Source organism: Geotrypetes seraphini, chromosome 9 (genome assembly GCF_902459505.1).
Source record: "Geotrypetes seraphini chromosome 9, aGeoSer1.1, whole genome shotgun sequence".
Taxonomy (NCBI): domain Eukaryota; kingdom Metazoa; phylum Chordata; class Amphibia; order Gymnophiona; family Dermophiidae; genus Geotrypetes; species Geotrypetes seraphini.
Window position 1 is genome coordinate 114,826,641 of NC_047092.1, and position 18,466 is coordinate 114,845,106.

An 18,466-nucleotide genomic window follows, 5' to 3' on the forward strand; every position below is an offset into this window, starting at 1 on the left:
GATTGCATGGTGCAACATCTGTCTATTGTCACTCCTAGTAGTTTCAGGGTGTTTTGGATGGGGTAATTGATCGAGTTGATTTCTATATTGGTAATAGTGGGGGTTTTGTTATTTTCGAGGAGAATGAATTTTGTTTTGTCTGGGTTGAGTTTCAGTTTGTGGTCTTCCATCCAATTCGCTACTGTTTTCATAGTTCGGTGTAGAGTGCCTGTTATGGTGGTCTTTGGTTGATCAAAAGGTATGAGGATAGTGAAATCATCAGCATAACTGTAGGAGGTTATGCCTAGTTTTTCCATGTATGTTCCGAGGGTGGCAGTATATAGGTTGAATAGAGTAGGAGACAGAGGAGATCCTTGTGGAACTCCACAGGGGTTGGACCAAGATTCAGATTTTTCTTTATCTGATTTAACTCTGTATGATCTTGATTTAAGGAAACCCTTGAACCATGAGAGTGCATTGTCTGAGATACCTATTGAATCTAAAATTTGCAGTAGTATGTTATGGTCTACCAGATCAAATGCTGCTGTTAGATCCAGTTGTATGAGAAGCATTCTTTTCCAGTGCTGAGGTGTTGTCTAATTGTGTCCATAAGGGAACCTAGTAATGTCTCTTTACTGAAGTTGGTTCTGAAGCCAGATTGTGTTGGGTGAAGTATGTTATGATTTTCTAGGTAGGTGGTGAGTTTTTAATCTGTTAATGCTCCTATCATTAAGATCACAAAATGATTTACCAATAGGTTCTGCAAAATAGAAACCATATAATTTAATGTTTCAAAAGCACCCTTATAGTAAAAGTAAATTACTGTAATAAACTGAAAAAATAGCCATGTTCCTGATCTCTAACATTGTCTTTGGCACATCTCATTTAGAAGTATTTTGAGTGTGTGTGAGAGAGAGATTTTAAATATAATAAGCATCACTGCAGTCACACAGCAATGATCATTCACTTGTGTTGTAGGTGGACATCCGCTTCCCTCAGAGTGGTGCTGCTGATCCCAACTGTGTGACTGTGACAGGAATGCCTGAGCAGGTGGATGAAGCCATTGATCACCTGCTGAATTTGGAGGAGGAATATGTAAGTAAGGTTAAAAACAATTAGAGGGGCTGAGCCTGGGAATGTTGACTTTCATTCAGTCGGGTGGCATAAATAAAGTATACCTTCCTCTTCATATATGCTCTGGCATGCTCTCCATACTGACCAATAATAACCTAATCTGCTCAGCTTGGAGGAGGCTATGTAAGCAGCAGAACCAGCAGTGGAAGATGGGGTTGGGAATATTAAACCCAGTGACAACTGTCACCTGGAATGCTGTGTTCAATCTTGGGTTGATTCTTGTATGTTAGAAATTCCAAAGGATCTGTGGTAGGGCATTCAGGTTTGTAATTTGAATGGGACATCTGCTTCTGAAAGTGAAATCTTGGAAGTCCAAAACTCAGGGCACCATTTAAGATCTAGAATGTTGGGGGGGGGGGGGTTGTTTTTTGGCAATAGGGTTTTGTTGGTCTGTTTGAAAACAATTTTTCATTGAATCTGTTGAATCCTTATACTGATCAAGTGTTCTCAAAGGTGTTCACTGATGCTATTAAGAAACCTCCATATCTGGAAACTGCTGTGGATCTGATCTTTTACTACCAGCTACTAATCTGTAATCTTGGGACTTTATGTATGCATGAAGAGGGAGAGGAATTCTTAACCACCTTGCACATTTCATTATCAGGTGTATGGACACTTAACCAAATATTTATGATAAATGTATTCAAATTACAGTATATGCACAGAAAACATGTAGCAAATCGGAGTGAGGACATGCTAGTACACTTGATGTTGCTTGCAAGTAGCCTCGTTCCGTCTCCACTGAGGTGGAGTCCATCCTTCCTGAATAGCTTGCTCTTCCTCCAGAATGCTATTTAAAACCTTAAATGGAGACAGCCCAACCTACCTGAACAACCGCCTCATCCAAACTACCTCAATCAGACATAGAAAAACACACACCCCATTCACATACCCCCGATCAAAGAAGTTAAACAGAAAAAACTATACGATGGCCTCCTAGCCACTCAAGCAGCAAAACTAGATATCCAGATCTCCAGTCTACTGATAACTACCCCAGACTACAAGATGTTCAGAAAAATCAAAACTATACTCTTTAAGAAATTCCTGAATTAGTCCTGACATCTCATATACCTTCCTCCCTCTTCCCACCACACAGAAACTACCTAATCTACTCTTTACTTTCTCTAGAAATGACAAATGATCTTCCATTGTAATCCACCATTTATAACTCTTTTGCAATCTGCCTTGAACCGCAAGGTAATGACGGAATAGAAATCTCTAATGTAATGTCGTCCAGTTGTGCACAAAGTGGAATCCTTCTCCGCACACCAGTGTCGCATCCATGCATTGACTGCTTGCAGCTCCGTCTGCCTATTCTCATTGGCCCTGGGTATCGGCAGGATCTCTGAGAACCCTACCCTCTGCATTCTGGTATTCAGCTTCTTTCCTAGCAATGTAGCATCACTTTTACTGCAAGCTTTTCTTTTCAAGTATAAATGTACATAGGTGAAGTATGCTCATAAGAATATAAATTGCATACCTATTTTGACTGTGTCCTATGAAAACTATGCTCCTGAATATACCAAGTAAGTCATGTGGAAATATATTCTGCCTTTTTATAATGCTGTTTTATTCATGTACCTCTTGGGGTAATTTTTTTGAGACTCACATAAGACTCGAGACATATCCTTTAGTATAAGATTTACCCCCCTTAGAGAGTAATTCTATTAGCTGCCTTAATATGAGCCTTGCTAACAATTTTTGTACATAAAATTTTCCCAAGACTTCTATTTAGGTGCAATAGATAATCACCGATGCATGCTGGCACTTCTGGTTTCCTTTTAGGTATGTGCTCAAAGAAGCCACAACTACCAGCACATGCTCTTCCCCCTCCCTCTCACCATTTGCTGAAAGTTTTCCATGTACAGTGGTACCTTGGTTTATGAGCATAATTCGTTCCAGAAGCATGCTTGTAATTCAAAGTACTCGTATATCAAAGCACATGTCCCCATAGGCCACAATGTAAACTGAAACAATTCGTTCCACAACCAAGGTTTACTATGGTGGCCCAGGAGTGGGTACCTGCCTGTGGGTGCTGCAGCCCTTGTAGCGTGTTGGCTTCCTTTATCCCAGGACAAGCAGGCAGGTATTCTCACTAGTGGGTGATGTCATCCCACAGAGCCCCGATACGGACGTCTCGCAAGCATGTCTTGCTTGAAGAAACTCAGAAGTTTCGAGATGCCCGCACCGCGCATGCGCCAGTGCCTTCCCGCCCGATGGTCCGGGCGTGTCTCCTCAGTTCTTTTTCTTCCGCGGAGCTGAGAAGTCAATCTTCAATTTTGCGCCCATTGAATCTCTTTTTTGCCTTCTTTTTTGCCGCGGGTTGAGTTCTTTTGGCTCTCCTGTGCGTTTGTTTATTTCTTTGATTTCTTTTTTCAAAAAAAAAAAAATTTTTTCTTCCGACACCGGGTCGGCCGCGTGGCTGGGGCCCCGCGCCTTCGACCTTGCGGCGGAGCTTTTCCGGCCTATGTCCCGGCCGATCACAGGTTTTAAAAAGTGTAGCAAGTGCCAGCGCGCAATTTTGCTCACGGACCCTCATCGACGCTGCTTACAGTGTCTGGGACCGGATCACTTCCCGAAATCGTGCAGGCCTTGCTCCACGTTGACAGCGAGAGCGTTTAAGCGCCGCTGTCTGCTGTGGGAGTCCATGTTCAAGATGGAAGCTTCGTTGGATCCGTCAGCTTCGACATCGACATCGACTGGTGCTTCGACTTCATCGGCGAAGCCCTCTACCTCCCCGGCTGCTTCGGGCCTTCTAAAACCAGCATCGTTCACGCCGGTTTCGGCCTCGACTTCGGCGCCGGTGCCTTCCTCCGTCTCCTCGGAGCAGGTATCGGCCCCTACAGTTCCACCGGTGGTGCTTAAGGTGCCGAAAGCTGGCAAGCAGAAGCACGCGGCACCGAAAGAGCGCGGAGACCGTGCGGAAGGGCCCCCTTTTGGTGCGGATCCCTCCATATCGGCTTTGTTGCGGTCCATCCTGGAGGCTCAGTTTGTGGAAATCATGACCACCATGGGGCCCCGGCTGATTGCCTCGATTCAGGGTGACCTCCCAGTTCCGGTTCCGAGGGGCGGTCCGCCCCCTCCTCCTCCGCCACGCCGCACGACCTCGTTGCTCGGCGAGGAGGAGCGACGAGCGGTGTCCGGGTCCTCGAGGCGGTCCTCGGTTGGTGCTATGCCTCCTTTGGAACCGATTCCCTCGAGGAAGGCTTCCCTTAGTGATATGCCTCCCTTGGAACCTATCCCCTCGAGGAAAGCTTCACTTAGTGATTTGCCTCCATTGGAACCTGTTACCCTGCCCCCATGACACTGTGTGGCATCCACCTTCGAGGCCTCCCAGTCCTGGGCATAGCAGAAAGCAGGACGAGTTCTTCCGAACCCCCTATCAAGCATGGGTGGCGTCGGGGGAGGCACCAGCTCTTCCGCCTCTTCGATCGACGGCCTCGAGCCCGATTTGCTCCTTGGAGGCGTCTGACCCGGTTTCTCACAGACGGGCTCGAACCCCTTCCAGGCATCGTGAGGGGCATCGATCCAGACACTCTTCGAGGCATTCCTCTCGACACTCGACTGTCTCGCCTCAGAAGAAATTGCCTCGGTTGGGGTATGCTGCTTCGGCTGGGACTCCTCCTCCGGGCTCTGAGTTTGAGGACCCCGAGGTTTTCTACTCACCTTGTTGCTCACAGGCCTCTATGGAGCCCGAAGCCTCGTCTTCTTCTAGCCCTTCTCGTAAACCGGCGACGGCGGACCAACTGTCTTTTTCCTCATTTCTCAGACAAATGGCGGATGACATGGACATTACTCTCGATGCTGGGTTTCGATACTCTAAGGAGTACCTCGACACCATGCACTTGCCTCGTCCTCCAGCCGAGTCCTTGCGCCTCCCTCTGCACAAGCTCCTCGACCAGACCTTCATGAGGTGCTTTGAGTCTCCTTACTCTGTCCCTGCGGTCCCTGGAAAATTGGATGCTCGGTACCGCACGGTGCATCATAAGGGCTTCGAGGGTCCTCAGCTTTCTCACCAGTCCCTCCTGGTCGAATCCTCGCTCAAGCGGTCTCATCCTGGCCAGGTCTATGCTTCAGTGCCTCCGGGACGCGAGGGCAGAACCATGGATAAGTTTGGTCGACGCATCTATCAGAATTCGATGATGACGTCCCGAGTCCTGAATTACAATTTCCATTTTTCTGCCTACTTGGAATTTTTTCTGCCTGTGCTTCGGAAATTCACACCATACATCGAGTCCCAGGCTCGGTTTGAGTTTGAGGAAGTGGTGGCTTCGCTGTCCCAGCTTCGTCTTCAGTTGATGCAATCTGCCTATGATGCTTTCGAGCTCTCGGCCCGAGCAGCAGCCTGCTCAGGCCGAAGCCTAAGCCTCAACAGTCTCGATCCTCTCGTCCACCGTTGATTTATCAGCGGTGTTATCAACCGAGGCAAACTCCGCCTGCGAGGCAACCGGCGAAGCGACAGCCTCCTCAAAAGGGTCAACCGAAGTCTCAGTCGCCTGCTGTCCCTAAGGCCACTTAGCCTTTTTGACTGTTTCGTCATAGAAACATAGAAAGGTGACGGCAGAAAAGGGCTACAGCCCATCAAGTCTGCCCACTCTACTGACCCACCCCATTAAGTCTGAGTGCTGCTCGACCCACGTAGGGATCCCACGTGGATGTCCAATTTATTCTTAAAGTCGAGCACGCTTGTGGCCTTGATTACCTGCGTCGGAAGTTTGTTCCAGTGATCTACCACTCTTTCTGTGAAGAAATACTTCCTGATGTCACCTCTAAATTTCCCTCCCCTGAGTTTGAGCGGGTGCCCCCTTGTGACCGAGGGTCCCTTGGGAAGGAATATATCATTTTCTACCTCGACACGACCTGTGACTTACTTAAGTCTCAATCATGTCACCCCTTTCCCTGCGCTCCTCTAGAGAGTACAGCTGCAATTTGCCCAGTCTTTCCTCGTATGAGAGACCCTTGAGTCCAGAGACCTTCCTAGTGGCCATTTGCTGGATCGACTCAGCTCGAAGCACATCTTTACGGTAATGTGGCCTCCAGAATTGCACACAGTACTCTAGATGAGGTCTCACCATGGTTCTATACAGTGGCATTATGACTTCAGGTTTGCGGCTGACGAAGCTTCTATTGATACATCCCATCATTTGCCTCGCCTTGGATGAGGCCTTCTCCACTTGTTTGGCAGCCTTCATGTCTGCACTGATGATCACTCCCAAGTCCCGTTCCACTGAAGTCCTAGCTAGTGTTTCTCCATTCAAGGTGTATGTTCTGCATGGATTTCTGCTGCCAAGATGCATGACCTTACACTTCTTAGCGTTGAAGCCCGTCGAGGGCATAACCAACCTCGTTCTGCCTCCCCCTGTTTTTCCCATCGGAGGGCGCCTCCATCATTTTTATCCTCGCTGGGAGGCCATAACCTCCGACCTCTGGGTTCTTACTATCATCAGGGAAGGATACTCTCTTCATTTCCATCGGGTCCCTCCAGACCGCCCTCCAAGAGAGTATCCTTCCAATTTGACACAGACCGCCCTTCTTCTTCAGGAAGCTCAGGCTTTGCTCTGGCTTCGTGCCGTAGAGCCGGTCCCGTCGGACCAACTGAACCAGGGGTTTTACTCCTGGTACTTCCTTGTTCCGAAGAAGACGGGCGATCTGCGACCCATTTTGGACCTCCGGATCCTCAACAAATTCCTAGTCAAAGAGAGGTTTTGCATGCTGACTCTTGCTTCTCTCTACCCCCTCCTCGAGCAGAACGACTGGTTATGCTCTCTGGATCTCAAGGAGGCCTACATTCACATTCCCATTCATCCGGCCTCACGAAAATTCCTCAGATTTCGGGTGGGACATCTGCATCTGCAGTATCGAGTGCTTCCTTTCGGCCTGTCCTCGTCTCCCAGAGTATTTACGAAGTGTCTGGTTGTGGTGGCCGCTGCACTCCGGAACCAGGGTCTTCAGGTATTTCCCTACCTCGACGACTGGCTGATCAAGGCTCTCTCGGCGACCCTGTCCACGATTCTGTTCCTGCAGAGCTTGGGATTCGAGATCAACTTTCCCAAATCTCATCTACAGCCGACCCAGTCTCTTCCCTTCATCAGGGCGGTCCTGGACACCATTCAGCTTCGAGCATTCCTTCCGCCTCAGCGCCTGGATGCTCTTCTTCATCTCTGCCAGTCTGTGTCTTCTCGCCAGTCCATCTCAGCGAGACACATGATGATCCTCCTGGGCCACATGGCCTCTACAGTTCATGTGACGCCGTTTGCCAGACTCCATCTCAGGATTCCTCAGTGGACCCTGGCGTCTCAATGGTCTCAGGTGTCGGATCCGTTGACTCGACACATCATCGTCACTCCTGCTCTTCGGCAGTCTCTACTTTGGTGGATGACCTCTTCGAATCTATCCAGAGGTTTGCTGTTTCACACTCCTCCCCACCAGAAGGTTCTCACAACCGATTCCTCGACCTATGCCTGGGGAGCACATCTGGATGGTCTTCGCACTCAGGGATTCTGGACCAGTGCGGACCGACTCCATCAAATCAATCTTCTGGAGCTCAGAGCCATCTTCAATGCTCTTCAAGCTTTTCAACATCTGCTTCACGACATGGTGGTCCTCATTCGAACAGACAACCAGGTCGCCATGTATTATGTCAACAAGCAGGGGGGCACGGGCTCGGCCCCCCTCTGCCTGGAAGCTCTCAGAGTCTGGGATTGGGCGGTCCGCCACAACGCCTTCCTCAAAGCTGTCTACATTCAGGGGAAGGACAATGTTTTGGCAGACAACTTGAGTCATCTCCTACAGCCTCACGAATGGACTCTCCATTCCAACCCCCTTCGTCAGATCTTTGCAGAATGGGGGATGCCTCAGATAGACCTATTTGCGGCTCCCCACAACTTCAAACTGCCTCAGTTTTGCTCCAGGATTTACACTCCTCATCGCCTCGAGGCAGATGCCTTTCTACTGGATTGGGGGAATCGCTTCCTGTATGTGTTTCCTCCATTTCCTCTCATTCAAAAGACTCTGGTCAAGTTGAGATCAGACCATGCCACCATGATTCTGATTGCTCCTCGGTGGCCCAGACAACCTTGCTTCTCCCTTCTACTTCAATTAAGCAGCAGGGAGCCGGTGCTTCTTCCAGTGTTTCCTTCACTACTTACTCAACATCAAGGTTCACTGCTTCATCCCAACCTGCAGTCTCTCCACCTGACAGCTTGGTTCCTCTCAACGTAACCCCTCACCAGTTTTCCCAGGCGGTGAGGGATGTCTTGGAGGCTTCCAGGAAGCCTGCTACTCGTCAATGCTACTCCCAGAAGTGGACTAGATTTTCTTCTTGGTGTGTTTCCAATTCTAAGGAGCCTCAAAGAGCCTCTCTATCCTCTGTATTGGACTATCTTCTACACCTGTCTCAGTCTGGTCTCAAGTCGACATCTATACGAGTCCACCTGAGTGCTATTGCGGCTTTTCATCAGTCTCTACGAGGGAAACCTCTCTCCTCTCATCCTGTGGTTTCCAGATTTATGAAAGGACTTTTTCATGTCAATCCTCCTCTCAAACCGCCTCCAGTGGTTTGGGATCTCAATGTTGTCCTTTCTCAGCTTATGAAACCTCCTTTTGAGCCTCTGAGAAAGGCTCCACTAAAGTTTCTCACTTAGAAAGTGGTTTTTCTGGTGGCCCTCACATCTGCTCGCAGGGTCAGTGAGCTTCAGGCCATGATGGCGGACCCACCTTTCACTGTATTCCATCATGACAAGGTGGTTCTCCGCACTCATCCGAAATTCCTACCTAAAGTGGTTTCTGAATTTCATCTCAACCAATCTATTGTACTTCCAGTGTTTTTTCCAAAGCCTCATTCTCATCCTGGAGAATCAGCTCTTCATACTCTGGACTGTAAATGTGCTTTGGCTTTCTACCTGGATCGCACCAAACCACACAGAACTGCTCCTCAACTTTTCGTCTCCTTTGATCCAAACAAGTTGGGACGACCTGTATCGAAGCGCACCATCTCCAACTGGATGGCGGCTTGTATCTCTTTCTGCTATGCCCAGGCTGGATTATCCCTTCCCTGTAAGGTCACAGCCCATAAGGTCAGAGCAATGGCAGCCTCGGTAGCCTTCCTCAGATCGACACCGATTGAGGAGATTTGTAAGGCTGCCAATTGGTCCTCGGTTCATACATTCACCTCTCATTATTGTCTGGATACTTTCTCCAGAAGGGATGGACAGTTTGGCCAAGCAGTGTTACAAAATTTATTCTCCTAAGTTGCCAACTCTCCCACCATCCCATTGAGGTTAGCTTGGAGGTCACCCACTAGTGAGAATACCTGCCTGCTTGTCCTGGGATAAAGCAATGTTACTTACCGTAACAGTTGTTATCCAGGGACAGCAGGCAGCTATTCTCACGTCCCACCCACCTCCCCTGGGTTGGCTTCTCTGCTAGCTACCTGAACTGTGGAGACCCGCCCGGACCATCGGGCGGGAAGGCACTGGCGCATGCGCGGTGCGGGCATCTCGAAACTTCTGAGTTTCTTCAAGCAAGACATGCTTGCGAGACGTCCGTATCGGGGATCTGTCGGATGACATCACCCACTAGTGAGAATAGCTGCCTGCTGTCCCTGGATAACAACTTTACGGTAAGTAACATTGCTTTCCCCGGGGTCCCCGTGCGGCTCTTCGGCCGATGCCTCCCGGCTTCTGATTCAAGCCGGCTTATGACGCATGTGTAGAACCTCTGAATTCCCCCGTCAAGCCGGCGCCGCTCCAACAACACGCGCACCACGTACAAGCACGCAGGACAGATTACTGAACACCATTTGATTTACTAAAGTGCAAAACTAGACCAACATAAAAACATGGGTCCTTTGAGATCCCAGTCAGTCGGATTAACCCCCAGAGACCCAAATATAGAAAAAAACGTAAAAAAATGTTTTTGAACGTTCACATGTTGTTATAGGAGGCTTGTGATCCCTAAATCAGTGTTTTTTTTTTTAATTTTGACATTTTAGTAACTTTTGGGGAGGATGTTGTAAAATTGCAACGCTGGGCCTGTAAGGTAGCAGAATTTCAATAGTGTCACTCTCTCTCTGAACACATGTAAGGAATAATTAAAAGTTTATTTGTACTTTACAGCTTATAAAGACCCACCTAAGTTTATGTATATACACAACAACAATAGTATAATAAAGAAAAAAGTAATTTTTATTATCAATTTAATACAAAAAATGAGTATCATATAAAAACGCAAATTTTTCCCTGTGAAGCGCCCATTGACTTCTATCAGCGGTAATCAAGAAATTTCGTGTTTTTGCACAAAAAATTTCATGTTAGCGCAAATACGGGTAAAAACGGCCACGCTATGAAATAGCACTTGTGCTATCTTCATAGCACGGTTTTGTGAATCGAGCCCTATATGTGCATGTTTTATTTGTTCATTTATTCAGTTATGGTAGTTCCAAAAACAGTTATTTTGCTCTGAAAAGCACAGGCGAACATTGCACTTCCTGCAAAGTGTGTTGGTATAGCCTTTTGCACAGTGTCGGCACCGTCCTCTATCGGCTTTGATGGGAAAATGTCCAATCATGTCCTTGCAAACTTCCTTTGGAGGGTGTGCATTTGACTTTTTGGCTGTCATGGCAGCTGAAGAACCTCCATCATCTGTAAACTGCCTCTTTTGGGAAGTCAAGGTGCCCCCTCTTGATGAAACTGGGCTTGCAGATGGTCGCCCTCGCTTTGACACTGACCCAGCCGTTCCGATCAGGATAAGAGAAGATGCCAACTGGGCCTGAAACATTCTCCTGTTTAGCATCTGTTTCTTTGGGATATCCAAAGCTTTGCAGTCCCTTTTGTACAGGAGCCAAGCATTGATCACAGCTAGGTTAATGGTGTGCCAGAAGATGTAAAGGTACCAGCGGTAGGACTTCAGTGGAAACTTGTATTTTGCTGCAAATGAGTCTAACAAATCCACTCCGCCCATGAATTTGTTATAGGCAGCCACGATATAAGGCCTCTCAACTTCAACAAATCTTTTGGCAGTTTTGTCCCAGCGTTGAATCTTCTCCACTGGTTGTGGGCCAGCAAAGGAAGACACAAGTGTAACCTGTCTGTTGTCAAACCATTTCACAGCACAAATGTTGTGATTTGACTCCACTCTGACATCAAAGCTTCCTCTTCCCTTTTTCTTCAAGCTTTTCTCATCCTCAAGATTACAGTTTGGAAGGCGCACTTGTCTGGCTGTTCCTGTGTAATGAATTCCACAATCCAGCAGCCTAACTATCAATGGGATGCTGGTGAAAAAGTTGTCTGCATAGATCTTGTAGTTGTGACTATGTGGAAGTGTGGAAGCAAGTTTCATCACAACATCCCCTGATAGTCCAAGTTCAGATCTTGCCCGTATTCCATTCACACTGCCTTGGTACACATCAAAATCACAAAGTATACCAGAGATTCCAGTCCTTGCCCACAGCTTGAACCCCCATGGGTTTGGCTTGCCACGCATGTACTGTTTGATGCTGCTGAATTTCCCCCTGAAAGGGATCATCATTTCATCAACAGAGTTATGTTCTTCAGGGACCACTTTTAGGCATTTCTCTCTGAAAGCATCAAGCCATGGTCTGAGTTTCCAGAGTTTGTCACTTTTTTGTTCCATCTCAGACACGGTTAGATTGTTCACAAAATGTAATGATGTCAACAGAGACTGGAATCTGTTTCGTGACATTACATCAGCGACAGGACTGTATCTTGTGTCTGCTTCCCAGTACATACGGACTCCAGGCATTTGGACAAGACCCATCTTCAGATACATGCCAATCATCTGCTCTATTTCCTTTGTGTTTGTGTTTATAGATGATCCTTTCTTCTGAAAACTGTACTGATTTGTGTTATCTGCCAGAGCATTGATCATATCTTCTGTCACAAACTTCTGAAAGTACTCCAGTGGTGTGCAGAGGGAATGGACATCATTACTCCAAAGCAGACAACAGGGTTGTATGACTTCATGGCCAGATAAACAGACCTATTTACACATTCAACCATCCAATGGTGTTGCAGAACTGAACAATAGGTTCTATTAGTAATGTACATGAAGTTTTAAAAAGAAAAAAAATGGGGGAGGGTTTATTTTGTAGCCTTAAATGTGATGTTGTAATATTACAACACTGGGTCTCAGGGGAGTGCAGACAAAACCTTGCTATCACTTTGACCCACTGTTGTAAAATTACAACATAGAAATAACCAGCTCTAAATCTCTTAAAATCAGTATATTCAATGATGTCATAAAATCTGCATGATCTACACATATTAATGATCACATAAAAAAATATTTCAAGCTTTTTACTTACTTTAGTCCTGATGTATCCCGTCCAAAACAACAAGATGATATACTCCAAAGCAGGCAACAGGGTTGTATGACTTCATGGCCAGATAAACAGACCTATTTACACATTCAACCATCCAATGGTGTTGCAGAACTGAACAATAGGTTCTATTAGTAATGTACATGAAGTTTTAAAAAGAAAAAAAATGGGGGAGGGTTTATTTTGTAGCCTTAAATGTGATGTTGTAATATTACAACACTGGGTCTCTGTGAGTTAAGGTTAAGGATATTGGTGGTTAAGGGGGAATCTCTATTGGTCTTGAATTCAAGTAGTTGTCTTCCTTCGTGGTGACCAGAACTGCTAACAATACTTTTCCTTTACTATTAATTCCTAACATTTGCTTTTTCAGCTGCCATCACACACTTAAATCCTTTTTCTAGTACAAATGTGTCTAGTTGTCCTGAACCTTAGGGTCTTGTATCGGAACCCACAAATTGCTTGCAGAAAGCTGTCAATCATGTTTTCTGCAAGCAAGTTACTCAAAAGTGTTTCTGATCTGCTCTACGGTTTTAATATTTTGGAGTATTTGTTCTCAGTATTTGTTTATTAGCTCTGTACCCAAAGGTTTCCACTTGTTGGGACCTCTGCCTGGTAGAAGATATAGACTTGCATTGCAGAAGTCTTCTGCTAGCAGCATCAGCCTCTTAGGGACACCTAGCTAGCCAGCCTGCTGGTGGTTTTTATAGCTCAGGGGCTGTTCCTGTGTAGATACTCTCATCCCTCATTTAGTCAGGGCTTGAGTGCAGGCTGTATGGCTCCTTATCAGCTTGGCCGAGATTAATAGTGGGCCAGCTTTGTGCTACTTCCCCCTGCGCAACAAGATTTTCTGGGGGTTGAGGCTCAGTCCAACTGCAGCTCAAAGACCAGGTTTGTTCAGTGAAACTGTGAGGCAGATCTCTTCCCCATTTGTTCTAGCTGAGTTCCTATGCTGAAGCAGGCAGACACCAAGTAAAATAGTGAATAGGGCTTTTATAGCATATTGTGGAAAATCGGAGGGGTGGGAGGACGATAAAGAATATTCAAAAGTCTATTTTGAAGGTTTCTGCAACCAGAGCCTTGGTCTAAAAACCCTTTCCCTGTGGTTTTTGTCCATCAGTGAGGTCTTCACGGGCCGTTTTTGGTGTGATTTTCCTGGTAGTGGCCATCTTGGATTTTAAAAGAGCTTTATCCCAGGACAAGCAGGCAGGTATTCTCACTAGTGGGTGATGTCATCCGACGGAGCCCCGATGCGGACGTCTCACAAGCATACTTGCTTGTAAGAAACTTTAGAAGTTTCGAGTCGCCCACACCGTGCATGCGTGAGTGCCTTCCCGCCCCATGCACCGGGCAGTGTCTCCTCAGTTCTTACTTTTCCGCGGAGCCGAGAAGTCAGTTTTTGACTCTCTGCGCGAAGTAACTTCACTTGTGCCTTCTAAGTCCGCAGTTTTGGGTTCTTTTACTCATAATCGTTGATTTTCGTCGTGTTTTATTGTTGTTGTTTTTTTTAAAAAAAAATTTTCCTTCCATTTAACCGGGCAGGCCACGTGGCCACAGCCCCGCGGCTTCGACCTAGCGGCGGAGCTTTTTCGGCCTATGTCCCAGCCTATCACCGGTTTTAAGAAGTGTGTTAAGTGTCAGCGCGCGATTTCGCTGACGGACCCTCATCGACGCTGCCTTCAGTGTCTTGGGCCTCAACACCTTCCGAAAGCGTGCCGGCCTTGCTCCACACTTACAGCATGTGCGTTCAAGCGTCGCTGCGTCTTGTGGAAGTCGCTGTTCAGCATGGAGGCTTCGTCGGAGCTGACCTCATCAAAGAGCGCCAAACCTTCGACTTCCGCCTCGACTTTTCCGTCTTCCACCTCTGCGGTCACGAGTCTCCTCAAGCCTGCTTCGTTTATGCCGGCTTCGCCTCCGCCACCTGCTGCGGTGCCTTCCTCTGCCTCCTCAGGTCAGGTAGCTAAGCAGCCCATTCCCCCTGTGGTGCTCAAGGTGCCCAAGGTTTCTAAGTCCAAGCACCTGGGCACCAGGGATTCCAATGTCCGTGCAGGAGGTCCCATTGCAGAAGCGGATCCCTCCTTGCCGGCATCGTTCCAGACCTTGCTGGAGAAGCAGTTCATCGAGCTCTTTACTACTATGGGGCCGAAGCTTCTCTCCCAAATCCAGCCTGGGCACGCGGGGGCCTCCCGCGAGGTCGAGCCGCCTCCAGTACCTCCACGTCGTACACTCTAGCTGCAGGGAGCCGAGTCTCTGCGAGTGTCTGGTCTGGCATCAGAACGGTAGCAGAACAAGAATTGAGGGTGATCATCAGTGAGGACATGAAGGCTGCCAGTCAGGTAGAGCAGGCCTCATCCAAAGCAAGACAGATCCTAGGTTGCATACGCAAGGGTTTCATCAGCCGTAAGCCGGAAGTCATTATGCCATTGTATAGATCCATGGTGAGGCCCCACCTGGAATACTGTGTGCAATTCTGGAGGCCACATTATCGCAAAGATGTTCTGAGATTGGAGTCGGTTTAGAGAATGGCCACCCGGATGGTCTCGGGACTCAAAGATCTCCCGTACGAAGAACGGTTAGACAAACTGCAGCTATACTCGCTCGAGGAGCGCAGAGAGAGGGGGGACATGATCGAGACGTTCAAGTATCTCACGGGCCGCATCGAAGATATCTTCTTTTTCAAGGGACCCACGGCAACAAGAGGGCATCCGTGGAAAATCAGAGGCGGGAAACTACGAGGTGACACCAGAAAATTCTTTTTCACTGAAAGGGTGGTTGATCGTTGGAATAGTCTTCCGCTGCAGGTGATTGAGGCCAGCAGCGTGCCTGATTTTAAGGCCAAATGGGATAGACACGTGGGATCTATTCACTAGGCAAAGGTAGGGGAGGGTCATTAGGGTGGGCAGACTAGATGGGCCGTGGCCCTTATCTGCCATCTATGTTTCTATGGCATCGATGCATGCATCACAAGGAGCAGAGTCTTTGCCCATGCCTCCGTTGGAACCGATTCCCTCGATGCCAGGAGCCGAGTCTCTGCGAGGGCCTCCTCCGGACCCAATGCCATTGATGCCGAGCCTCGAGGCTTGGCGGGTGCCTCGAGGTGCGTCTACTCAGCCACCTCTGCTTCGATCCACCGCCTCCAGCCCCATTCACTCACTGGAAGCCTCGTCGGTGCCTCGCTCATCGAGGCCGACTTCCAGGCACAGTTCTGGCCATCGCTCGAGGCATGACTCGCCTCGTCAGAAGCAGCCTTTCATCGAATATTTGCCTCCGGAGTCTTCACCTCCTCCTATGCCAGAGCTCGCGGACACTTTGGGATCTTTTTCTCCCTGCCGATCCCCGGCCTCGTTGGACCCGGAGATCTCGTCATTCTTGAGTTCTTCTCGAGGCCCTGCTCTGGCTGACCAGCTGTCTTTTTCCTCTTTCCTCTGACAGATGACTGTAGATCTGGACATTACCCTGGGCATGGGGTCCAAATTTTCCAAGGAATATTTGGAGACAATGCATCTCCTTCAACCGCCTGCTGAGTCCCTCCGGCTTCCTTTGCATAAGCTGCTGGACCAGACCTTCATGCACTATTTCAAGACTCCTTACTCCATCCCAGCTGTTCTGGGTAAATTGGATGCCAGGTACCGCACTGTTCACCAAAAGGGATTCGATGGGGCTCAGCTCTCTCATTAGTCTCTACTGGTGGAATCCTCCTTGAAGCGGTCTCACCCGTCCCAGGTCTAAGCCACCGTTCCACCTGGCCGGGAGGGCAAGACCATGGACAGATTTGGCAGGCGCATCTACCAGAACTCGATGATGGCCTCTCGAGTCCTGAATTACAGTTTTCATTTTGCCACCTACTTCGAATTTTTCCTCTCAGTTCTGCAAAAGTTTCTGCCCTATTTGGACTCGCAGGCTCGCTTCGAGTACCAGGAGGTTCTGGCTTCGTTGTCCCAACTGAGGCTCCAGATGATGCAGTCTTCTTACGACGCTTTTGAGCTCTCGGCGAGGGCTGCTGCTTGTTCTGTGGCCATGCGACGCCTGGCGTGGCTTTGGACCATCGATATGGACTCGAATCTTCAGGACAGGCTGGCTAATGTCCCATGTGCTAGAGCCGACCTCTTCGATGAGTCCATCGAGGCGGCGACCAAGAAGCTGTCGGACCACGAGAAGTCTTTCCAGTCGATTCTCCGTCCGAAGCCCAAGCCTGCTCTGCCTCGTCCCATCACACCCGCCTTTGATCTACCAGCGGCGTTACCCACCAAAACAGGCCCCTACCATTCGTCAGCCCGTTAAGAGACAGCACACGCCGAAGCATCAGCAAAAACCTTCGACTTCTGCTGTTCCCAAGGCTCCTCAGCCTTTTTGACTGTCTCGTAGAGAGCATAACTGCCATCGTTCTGCCCTCCCCTGTTTTTCCCATCTGAGGTCGTCTCCATCATTTTTACCATCGATGGACAACTATCACCACCGACCTCTGGGTCCTTTCCATTGTAAGAGAGGGATACTCTCTTCAGTTCCATCAAGTTCCTCCGGAACATCCTCCAAGAGAGTATCCTTCCAACTTAACCCAGACCGCCCTTCTTCTTCAGGAAGCTCAGGCTTTGCTCCGGCTTCGGGCTGTTGAGCCGGTCCCTTTGGACCAACGGAACAAGGGTTTTTACTCCCGGTACTTCCTTGTTCCGAAGAAGACGGGCGATCTGCGTCCTATTTTGGACCTCAGGGTGCTCAACAAGTTTCTGGTCAAAGAGAAGTTTTGCATGTTAACTTTGGCTTCTCTCTATCCCCTCCTCGAGCAGAACGACTGGTTATGCTCTCTGGATCTCAAGGAGGCCTACACTCATATTCCCATCCATCCGTCCTCCCGACAATACCTCAGATTTCGGGTGGGACATCATCATCTTCAATACCGAGTGCTTCCTTTCGGCCTGGCTTCATCTCCCAGAGTCTTCACCAAGTGCCTGGTTGTAGTGGCCGCAGCACTTAGGAACCACGGTCTCCAGGTGTTTCCCTAACTCGACGACTGGCTCATCAAGAATTCCAAATCTCAGGGAGTCGTCCAGGCGACCCAAAGGACGATCTGGTTCCTGCAGAGTCTGGGGTTCGAGATCAACTTTCCAAAATCCCATCTGCAACCCTCCCAGACTCTTCCCTTCATTGGAGCTGTTCTGGATACCATTCAACTCAGGGCTTTCCTTCCTCCGCAACGCCTAGATGCCCTTCTTCGTCTTTGTCATTCAGTGTCCTCTCGCCCATCCATCTCGGCGAGACACATGATGGTTCTTCTGGGCCACATGGCCTCTACAGTACACGTGACTCCTTTTGCCAGACTTCACCTCAGAATTCCTCAGTGGACCCTGGCATCTCAATGGACGCAGGTCTCCGACCCTCTGACTCGCCACATTCAGGTCACTCCTGCTCTGACTGGTGGATGGTCTCTTCCAATCTCTCCAGAGGTTTGCTGTTTCACATACCTCCCCATCAAAAGGTTCTCACGACCGACTCCTCGACCTATGCTTGGGGGGCTCATCTAGATGGTCTGCGCACTCAAGGCTATTGGACCAGTGCGTACTGCCTGTGTCACATCAATCTACTGGAACTCAGAGCGATTTTCAATTCTCTCAATGCTTTTCAGCATCTCCTTCACAACATGCTGGTTCTCATTCGCACGAACAACCAGGTCGCCATGTATTATGTCAACAAACAGGGAGGCACGGGTTCGGCCTCCCTCTGTCAGGAAGCTATGAAAGTCTGGCATTGGGCAATTCGCCACAACACCTTCCTCAAAGCTGTTTACATTCAGGGGGCGGACAATGCCTTGACGGACAACTTGAGTCGTCTTCTACAGCCTCACGAATGGACTCTCCATTCCACGCCCCTTCATCACATCTTTTCTCTGTGGGGAACGCCTCAGATAGACCTCTTTTCAGCCCCCCACAACTTCAAATTGCCTCAGTTCTGCTCCAGAATCTACACTACTCACCGCCTCGAGGCAGATGCTTTTCTTCTGGACTGGAGGAATCTCTTTCTGTA

At 48.6% G+C, this 18,466-nt stretch overlaps 1 protein-coding gene across 3 annotated transcripts in view; it reads left to right on the forward strand.

Moving 5' to 3' along the window:
- HDLBP (high density lipoprotein binding protein) overlaps positions 1-18,466 on the forward strand; it is a 783,060-nt gene that overhangs the window by 626,638 nt on the left and 137,956 nt on the right. For 2 of the 3 annotated variants that reach the window (XM_033958794.1, XM_033958795.1), the window contains exon 26: positions 958-1,074. The exons of the other annotated variant lie outside the window; for it this stretch is intronic. In XM_033958794.1, the coding sequence (XP_033814685.1) occupies positions 958-1,074 (117 nt within the window). The remainder of the gene's footprint in view (positions 1-957; positions 1,075-18,466) is intronic. 3 annotated transcript variants of the gene reach the window in all.